This window comes from Ctenocephalides felis, unplaced genomic scaffold (genome assembly GCF_003426905.1).
Source record: "Ctenocephalides felis isolate EL2017-DRISC unplaced genomic scaffold, ASM342690v1 CF-g0.4_SCAFFOLD_00845, whole genome shotgun sequence".
Taxonomy (NCBI): Eukaryota; Metazoa; Arthropoda; class Insecta; order Siphonaptera; family Pulicidae; genus Ctenocephalides; species Ctenocephalides felis.
Window position 1 is genome coordinate 47,953,726 of NW_020536999.1, and position 9,060 is coordinate 47,962,785.

At 28.7% G+C, this 9,060-nt stretch overlaps 3 protein-coding genes across 4 annotated transcripts; 1 reads left to right on the top strand and 2 right to left on the bottom strand.

The window, feature by feature from the left end:
• Window positions 1–435: 435 nt before the first annotated feature.
• On the top strand, window positions 436–3,884 carry LOC113363214. Its single transcript, XM_026605697.1, has 9 exons — window positions 436–726; window positions 1,167–1,467; window positions 1,537–1,789; window positions 1,855–2,147; window positions 2,217–2,335; window positions 2,422–2,522; window positions 2,588–2,752; window positions 2,843–3,725; window positions 3,816–3,884. Exons 1-9 carry the CDS (start codon window positions 640–642, stop codon window positions 3,852–3,854), a joined length of 2,241 nt encoding a protein of 746 aa, XP_026461482.1. The 5' UTR covers window positions 436–639; the 3' UTR covers window positions 3,855–3,884.
• Window positions 3,885–4,744: 860 nt separating this feature from the next.
• Window positions 4,745–5,586, bottom strand: LOC113363290 (ER membrane protein complex subunit 7). The gene has a single exon (XM_026605781.1). It carries the CDS (start codon window positions 5,510–5,512, stop codon window positions 4,844–4,846), a length of 669 nt encoding a protein of 222 aa, XP_026461566.1. The 5' UTR covers window positions 5,513–5,586; the 3' UTR covers window positions 4,745–4,843.
• Window positions 5,587–7,120: 1,534 nt separating this feature from the next.
• LOC113374505 (DNA polymerase eta) lies at window positions 7,121–8,974 on the bottom strand. 2 transcript variants are annotated; one of them, XM_026614525.1, is made up of 8 exons: window positions 8,701–8,974; window positions 8,517–8,651; window positions 8,340–8,442; window positions 8,075–8,279; window positions 7,882–7,999; window positions 7,675–7,815; window positions 7,429–7,596; window positions 7,121–7,368 (listed from the first exon to the last, which is right to left on the bottom strand). In XM_026614525.1, the coding sequence occupies exons 1-8, from the start codon at window positions 8,826–8,828 to the stop codon at window positions 7,158–7,160; spliced, it is 1,209 nt and encodes a 402-aa protein (XP_026470310.1). In that variant the 5' UTR covers window positions 8,829–8,974; the 3' UTR covers window positions 7,121–7,157. The 2 variants fall into 2 exon arrangements, with proteins under 2 accessions (XP_026470310.1, XP_026470311.1); XM_026614526.1 differs by having other exon boundaries at window positions 8,340–8,441; window positions 8,516–8,640; window positions 8,701–8,840.
• Between the last annotated feature and the right edge of the window lie 86 nt (window positions 8,975–9,060).

Below are 9,060 nucleotides of genomic sequence, written 5' to 3' on the forward strand. Positions count from 1 at the left end.
AATTTAATGTTTAATATTATAATATCTGTTGGAGAGCTTGTCCTACATTTATATAAATGTAAATATTTAAATACTACTTTTCTGTTTCAATTTACTTTTTAAAAAACATATATCATTTAATAATAATAATAATAATTTTAATACATACCTGTCACCACTTGTCACACAGAATACAGAAACTAAACAGGAATGTTTGCAAATATTTGCTTCCATTAAAGTAAAGACAAACGAACGGTAGTTAGAAAATCTAACTATTTAAATGCTTTTATCTCAATATTATCCAAAATATATGATTATGATTAAAATGAGCCATAAATGATTATTCTTCCTCAATGGATACTTAGCTTTTTGATCTGGGCATCTGTGGGACTGTGGGTTACTTTACAAGCTGGGTTGCCCGGGTTACTTTTATGTCAATGTAGACGTTGCCATGGGCGGTAATATCTTGACGTGGGTGTGTTTATATTTTATATTCTGTAAACATTTATTTAGCTTCAAATACGATTTTATTCAGAGAATTTCTATTATTTTAAACTACGACTTATGGGTATAAAAACAAATTTAATTATGAGGAGAAGGACTGACTTAGAGAAAGATTACAAAAATGATTATTAATTTATTTTGTCGTTTGATTCAATAATGGTAAAATCGATGACAATAATGTTTGGATTATTAGAAGTTAAAATAACTGCAAAAGTACGAAAACGAGGATTTACACCATGGAAGGTAGAAGGTTTTCCTAAATATTTAATTGAAATAATACCACATTATTATTTGAACTTCAGTCAAATAACATATTTTGATTTCATTTTTATTTAGATTAGAAAAAATATGCAATTGAACTTTATTATATTGACATTCCCACGGATAAAGGCTAAGCAATATAAACGTTACTTCACATCAACATATAATAACTTCACATTAACCCATAATGTCAATTATTAATTTTTCACAAAATATTGATCTATTAAATATTTTATGACATAATTACGTTGTAATGTGTTTTCATAAAAATAAATTTACATTCATCTATCTTTGTTCAGCTTCATGCTAACACTAAACTAAATATTGCCTTGAACCATTAATATTTTGTTCATAATTTTTAAATTTAATTTCAATCATGTCCTAGTTTAAATCCGATCATTTATATGTGATCGATATTTCAGGCTTGGAAAAAACAATGGTGCAATTTGAAAAGTTCAACTACTGGTTTAGAACTGATTATACACAATTCAAATCCAATACCTGGAATTATGGCAATTCCGATGCATTCTGTGCTTATTCCTGATACCTGTGTCTGCTATAGAACAGATTCTAGAACTAAACCTTTTGCCTTTGGGCTGTTTTTAGACTCAAAAAGCCATAAGGCTATAATGTATTTAGCAGGTTGTTCTGAAACAAATAGTCAAGAATGGATGTATGCAGTAAGAGCTGCATTGAACTATAAACAAGATTTAACCATTAGTGGTATTATTTATTTAAAATAATCATATGATAAAAGTACTATATGATATTTATAATATTTCATTTTATAAGTTCCAGAAAGAAGTTTATCTTACAAATTTTCAATAATAGATAATGCCCACTCAAGGGCTGCTGGATTTTTGGGAATTTATGGCAAAATGATTGTAAATGAAACAGGTCTCCACTTTTATCAGCCTAATAAAAATAACCAAATTAATAGCCATTCAGATATTTCTATTTTATGGTCTCATGTGAAACATTGCCATCTTAGCGGGAAAAGAGGTGGAATAGATGAAAGGAAAATATGTGTTATTCATACTACTGAGTAAGTGACGTGAAAATAAACTATAAGTTAAATGTTTAAATTTTAAACTAGGAAGTTATCAACAGATTATTTTCAAATGGTATTGGACAACTATTGATATTTTGTACGGAAGCTCCCAAACTTCTTCATGCGATTATGATCCAGTGTAATATAATTTTAACCACTAAACTATCAATATCTAAACAAAGTTCTATGGCAAATAACAAAGTATTGACAAATAATATATTGAATTACCACAACATTAATTCTAATACAGATGATGAAGTTTTTGGCAATTCAACTGCTTCATTGCATTGCCATCGTATAAGCCGAAGTGAAGGTGATCTTTGTGGATATTGCGATATTGATCAAGATTCAGGTAACAAAAAAAAAAAATCATAACAAAGATATGATGGTTTTCATTCATTATATTTACATAATGATTTAGGTTGGAGTTCTTGCAGTCCACCTGAAGGTAATTCAGTTTTAACATTTGATGACAAACTAGAATATGACATAGTTTTATCTTCATCACCTGATGACACTACAGCAGTTTTGAATGATAAAGTAATTACATTTTATTTGGATATATACTTTTTCTTTCCTACAATTCTTTATGAATTATGTTGTAAATTCATGTTTTATGATTCTAGCCAGCGACAATAACATTGGACAAATTGGAAATAGCAAACAAAGTAGAAAGTAATACTGATGAAGTTTTAATCAAAAAAGATTTGTCAGCGATCTCAGTAATGTAAGCAACTCTGAATAGAATTCTTATTTTATAGATTCTGTACGTTCTCTTTCTTCCATGTATAGTAATCCAAGAAGAGAGTCGGGAATATCTATAGCATCCGGTGTTTATGAAGAAATCTTAGAACAATCTCCAATGCAAACTAGCCAGACTTTGAGCGCATTATATGAAGAACCTGTATACATGCCACCTCCATTGCCACCAAGGCGAAGATACATTAGCCAAACAAGGTAAAAGTTTATGCTTGATATATTGATAAGATTTTCATGCCATCTGTTCTTACATGTATTTTCGTCTAACTTAAATAATTATACTTGTAGCATGAGTGATGACGGAATTGAGGATTGTGATGATTGCAATTGCTCTACTCCAGTTACTGCAAGATCAGTGCATAATTTTAATAATCATTTTCTGAATGAAAATTGCTGTAAAAGTTCTCCAGTAGATTTTAAAGTTCATTCACTAAGAAAACTATCAGTGAGCTCTTTAAATGAAGCACAAATACAAAGTAATTTTTGTTTGAATAACTCATATTCCAAACAAATAGCTGAAGAAGTAAATCAAATTCCTAGATGTAATACGGAACCACAGAAAGATTTAAGACAATCTCAAATTTATTTAGAAACTAAGATTGGTCTACCCAATAACTGTGATATGACAAAGAAAACAAAAAATCGTTTTGATTTAACGCCAATTAAAAATAAGTTAAATTATTTAATAAGAAAGGGCTACAATGAGAATGACAGTAGCCCCAAATCTAGAAGTTATTTTTATAACTCATTGCCACGATCTCTTAATATCAGCAAAAGCAGACAGAAAGTATCAATTGTTGATGAATTTAATAAAGAAACATCTAGAAGTTGTGAAGTTCTTGATTGTGATATAACTAAAACATTAGAATCAAAAAATAGCATTAGAAGTTGCGAATTATTAGACTGCATTTCTAAAACACCACCAAAGACTGATTTTTTAGTAGATCCTATTCTTCACGAAACATGTGAATCATCATTATTTACCAAAAACTTAAAACTAGCTGAATCTTTATACTATAATTTAGATACTCTATCAAGTTCTACGGAAAATCATAGAATTGTAGCGGAGGAACCTAATCTTAATCACATGCAAGAAATATTTCTAGAAAGTGAAATCAATGAATGTGAATATGTTGCAATGTCCCCACGAATTGAAACAAATCTTCTGCAGGTATTTTTAGATTTTATATATAGTTTCTACTAATATATTTCTATGCACATTTATGTATTAATACAAATATTTGTACATCATTGATTTTAGGAAGACGATTATATGGATATGACTGGCCGAAATAAATGATATTCATTGACATTCAAAACATCACAATCTAGTAAAAGAAGATAGTGTGAATGTTATTTAATTTTTGGATCTCAATTGTTTGTATTTTTTTCTAGTAGCATTTTCCAATAATATGCCAATATGCCATTTATTAGACTTACAGAATTTTTTGTAGTTTAAATTTTGTTTTGTAATTAATTTTGAAACATTGTCATCAATGAAATATTAAATTCTCTTTTGTTAATCTTGAGGTCGATTCTGGCATTGTCTTTAGAAAATGGTACTACAGTTTGATACTATTTAACGCAATTTAATTCATCTTAGATGAAACTAGCTTTTCAATAGTGAATTTCATTGTAACAAGTGATAAACAGTATTAGAATGTATGTGATAAAAATTAGAAATTCAACAAATTGAGTGTTAAATAATTTAAAAAATCATATCTATAGCTCAAAGTGTTCATATCTTAAAGATAATCAAAATATAATTGTTGCTTTAAAGGACTTTCACATGCATATTGCTTTTAGATACTTTAGATACAAAATTGTGATTCTTTATAGTGAAATATGACAAACTTATTTTCTTTTGAATAATACTTATTAATTAAAGTAACAGCACCCAACGTACTTGTTACATAGAGTCATCAATGGCAATTTGACAAATATAGTGATATGTTCTTCACTATTCTAAAATAAAAAATATGTAGTATTTGTGATATTTAGCTATAAATCAAAATTGTAGAAAAGCTTGCTAGCATTTATTTAATATTATGATGTACGAAATATCTGAATTATTGCTTTTATTGTGCTGAGTGATTGTGTTAAAATCGTTAGTGTGTATATATACATACACACATTGTAGGTTTGATCATGCAAGCAATGTTTTTGATAAGAGAATTTATAAATGCTTTTGTATTCCTGATTTATTAATACATAATTTCAAACAATAATTTAACATTATTATAAATATTTATATACAAAGTATATATATGAGCAATGTACCTCTAAAAATCATTGACGCTTTTTCTTTTCTTTCACTGCCTTTGTTTTAGATGGTTGTCCTCGGTTCAAAAAAGACGTAATGACTTCTGACATTTCTGGCATATCAGACATCTTTGTGAAGCTGCTGAGTTGCTCCATTTCCTTTTTAGTTTCAGGATCATTCATCATTTTCGGTAAAACCATGATTAATAATAATGGCAACACCATCATTAAAATCATAGGATTGAATAGGAAATCAGTAATTTTCCATTGTTCCCTTACTTGAAAATATCTGAATTTTCCTAATGTCTTTAATCTTAAAGGGTATGGCACTTGTATGACTTGAGATGTTTGTATGTGATTCACTTTGCGTGCTCTGAATTTTCCTTTAGAGTTAATTTCTACTCTAACAGGCTCATACATATAATTTGAGTTAACTGCTTCCAATACGTAAGATCCAGATGGAACATTACTTATAACAAAGGTGCCGTCTTCTTTCAAAAACCCTCTATATAAGCCCCCGTTCACCAATATTTTGGTACTGGATTGCCAGTCATTTTGAGAATTTTCCGGTAAAAATACTTTGCCTTCTATCGTATATCTTCCATTTTCATTTTCTTCTTCTAGTTGTTCACTTGACACAGAAATATAACATAACACGAAAATTACACTAAAAATGAAAAAATAATTTAGTGACATTGTGATACTGTCAAATTCAAATGTCTTGAGTCTTGGGATCAGAGAAATGAGAATAAAACAGTGCGGCTAACACAACCACAATAAAAAAGCTGAGTTTCCATCGTGATTAAAACGCGTTTTGTGTACTCTGTATCCAATCCATGTTTATTTATCTATGCCTTGTATTTTGAAAAACAATGAAGTGGTCTGAAATCTGTTAACTTGACAATTCACCTCCTAGACAATATAATAATCATAAATAATAATGATTCACCTAACCTATGACAATCGCAAACAGTATGCACAAAGCGTTAAGAAAGTTATGTTTATATTTAAAGAGACAGCACTTTTAAATATTTAAAGTTCTTACCTCATATCAAGTCGTGATATTTCTTTACATTTATTCATAGTGATATTTATACGAGTTTTTTTCTGCAGTCAATGAAATTTTAGTTACCTGTTAATGTATTATATTGTTTCTTTTTTAGTACAAAATTATTTATCCAATTATTCTAATAATTATATGCTGAGAATAAAAAGTTATTTACTGGGTTTATGAGATTTTAATTGAACATTATTTTTAACATTTTTTATAGTTTTTAGAAATAACTAAATTATATCTAATCTTAATCTTTATTAAAAAAGGAAATTATTGATTTCGTTTTTTTTCCTTTATTCTCAATGCCACTAGCACCTTTCTTGCGCTTCTTAATCAAATTCTTAGGTTCTTTATTTGGACATGCAGGTGAAAAATTTTGTTTTTGTTGTAAACGAAATTCTTCTCTTTGTTGATTTGATATTTTCAAAGCTAAATGTCGATCCATATGAGTTACCATATCTAAAACATCTTTACCACACTCTTCACACTTTTGAAGCCCTCTGCCAAATTCTTCTTTTGAAAGTCTTAGAGCTAGTTCATAATCATCAATGTAAGAAGTTTGCTGCTCATGCTCATTATTTGAAACTGTATTTGTCCTTGAAGTAACCGATGAATCAGGGTCAGAACAATCTTTCTTTAATATACTTTCTAATTCATAAGTGGACGAATATGAATCATCACTATGAAAAGAAGTATTTGCTTGAGGTAAAATTAATTCAATTTTACTTGTTTTAGAACAACTTGGTTTATCATCAACTAGAATTGCTGGTTCAGCATGTTTGACATCATTTTCCAATTCTTGAATATTTTGTTGATAACATTTCAGGAAAAATGAAGACGAAGAGATATCAACAATTTCTTTTTTGGTCGTATTGTCATCTTCCTGCACAACATTTTCATACAATTTCTCTTGTAATATTTGACATTCAATTGACTCAGAAACATTATCACATTGATTAATGTTAATAGATTTTGTATTTTCACATTCAACTTTTTCTACATTATTTGTACTCCTATCATTTTCACATAAGTCCTTTATTATATCTTTATTTTTAATCTTATGCTTATCATCATTTTGATTATTATTCTTCAAGAAAAATGAATCTATGTACTTATCTTCTTTCTTATTTTTTATAGTATCATTAGGCACAGAAGTTTTATTTATTATATCCTCTGTATTATTTAGCACTTTTGTTTTATTAGTATCAATTTTATTAAAAAATGATGTTATACTAACACCATTATCGTTTTTCGTTACAAATTTGCCAGCATGCAAACCCAAATGTTTTATTGGTAGCAAAATTTTTCAGAATTTTTATCCAAAAGATTGGAATAATTACATATAACATCTATGCTCTGTGTCGCAATGTGATCTGAGTCATATGATGTTAATCGAGTTGTTCTTGAATTGCTAGTATCTCGTTTATTTATTTCTAGGGTAAAATTTATAATTAACTGCTGAGCTCTTCGCAAGTTCTCAGTTTCATCTTTTTCTAACCTGCAATAATTAATTGCAACTTAATACAATTGTGCTAAATTTGATTTTTCATTTCTTTACCTTTCAGATACTTCATTTGCTAATTCATGTAACCAATGTCTTAATGCAGTCACTGTTGTAATAGAATTTCTTCCAGGAAAATTTTTACTGCAACCTATACTTTTTGCTGTTAATCTCTGTACCACAGGCTCATTATCAAAACCTCGTGCAATATTGTATAGCCAAGAACTGAAATGTCATAATGCAATAATAATGTTAAAATCTACATATTTAGATCTATACATATATAAATTATTTCACACAAACCCGTATTTATCAGAAAATCTGTTTTGCAATTGTTTTTCAGAATACGCAAATAATTCAGACATATATTGAATATTGAGGCTACTGCAGACATGTTCGCCAAACTTTCCTCCTAAACTTCTTATCTTTGTAATAGGCAATGTTCTGAATTGAATGATTGAATTGTATTATTTGAACATAAGTAAAACAGTTATCTTTTTATGTTATTACTTATAGAAATCCTGAATATTATCATGGGGTAAAATTGTTTGTTTGTTTGGCTTATTTAAACCACAAACTAATTTTGCTAAAGTCTTATTGTGGGCTATTCCTGCACTGCATTCATATCCTATAAAAAGTATTTAGAATGAATTTTATTCATATTGTAAATTACAATAACAATAAAATAAAGATATAAAAACACCTGTTTTTTGTAGAACTGCTAATCTAATATCATTAGCAATCGAAGCACCAATAGCCAGTTTCAAAGATTGTTCATTAGTTAATGTTTCATCTTCTGTATAGATATTTTCCAGAAAATCCTGTATAGTTTCATAGCCCACAGCAAATGTATTGAATAAATGTTTCTCTGTGACTTTTCCTTTTTCATTTGAAAGCCATTTCTTAATCTTTAAAAATATTTGAAGTGTTATTCCAAAGTAATTATTTAAATTTATATTAATTATTACATTATCTGTTATGTCTAAATATGCTTCATCAACACTGGCTCTTTCCAGAAGAGGTGTGAATGTTTGTAAAACATCAGCTACTTGTTTACCAGCTTCTCTATATCTATAAGTAATTATTAACAGCTTATTACATTCAATTATTAATGACTGAAAAATATTCATTATATGTTGACATTCCTGGTTGTATCAGCCTTTTGATTTTTATTCGGTACACGAGGTAATGCTATATCTGGGCATAGAGCTTGTGCCTCATCTCCTCGCATACCTCTTTTTACTCCTTTTGCTCGTGCAGGATAGTTTACTGCAATTATTCTGATCATTTCATTAAATGTATTATTTGGAACTTAATTACTAAAATTACCCTCCGCCTCTCCACGCGTTATATTGTACAACCGCTATAGGTTTACCCTTAATATCTGGGTTTAATGTTTCTTCCACTTGACAATAAAAGCAGTCCATATCAATTAAAACAATAACTCGATCACACATTATAAAATTTTATAAAAATACTTATGATATAGAAAAATAACCCGGAATAAAAACAAATAAAAATATATTAAACTTTAAAGTAAAAAAATGTAAAACCAACATTCATAGCGTTAACGTAAATGTCATTGTGACACTCAACTCAAGAAGTGTATCAGTCCCATCGGCGGCAATGAGTCCCATTGAATCCTACTCTGTTCTACTAAAAAATAATGTTGCCTGCCTTGTTCGATCT

What these genes read in the sequence shown, in the direction of transcription:
- LOC113363214 (XM_026605697.1), top strand. Translation starts at nt 640, where the DNA reads ATGGTAAAATCGATGACAATAATGTTTGGATTATTAGAAGTTAAAATA. An exon ending in GAGGATTTACACCATGGAAG is followed by an intron (nt 727 to 1,166) that starts GTAGAAGGTTTT and finishes TCGATATTTCAG; the next exon opens with GCTTGGAAAAAACAATGGTG. An exon ending in TGTGTTATTCATACTACTGA is followed by an intron (nt 1,790 to 1,854) that starts GTAAGTGACGTG and finishes AGTTATCAACAG; the next exon opens with ATTATTTTCAAATGGTATTG.
- LOC113374505 (XM_026614525.1), bottom strand. Translation starts at nt 8,828, where the DNA reads ATGTGTGATCGAGTTATTGTTTTAATTGATATGGACTGCTTTTATTGT. An exon ending in AACGCGTGGAGAGGCGGAGG is followed by an intron (nt 8,652 to 8,700) that starts GTAATTTTAGTA and finishes TGAAATGATCAG; the next exon opens with AATAATTGCAGTAAACTATC. An exon ending in AGCAGTTCTACAAAAAACAG is followed by an intron (nt 8,000 to 8,074) that starts GTGTTTTTATAT and finishes TACTTTTTATAG; the next exon opens with GATATGAATGCAGTGCAGGA.
- LOC113363290 (XM_026605781.1), bottom strand. Translation starts at nt 5,512, where the DNA reads ATGTCACTAAATTATTTTTTCATTTTTAGTGTAATTTTCGTGTTATGT.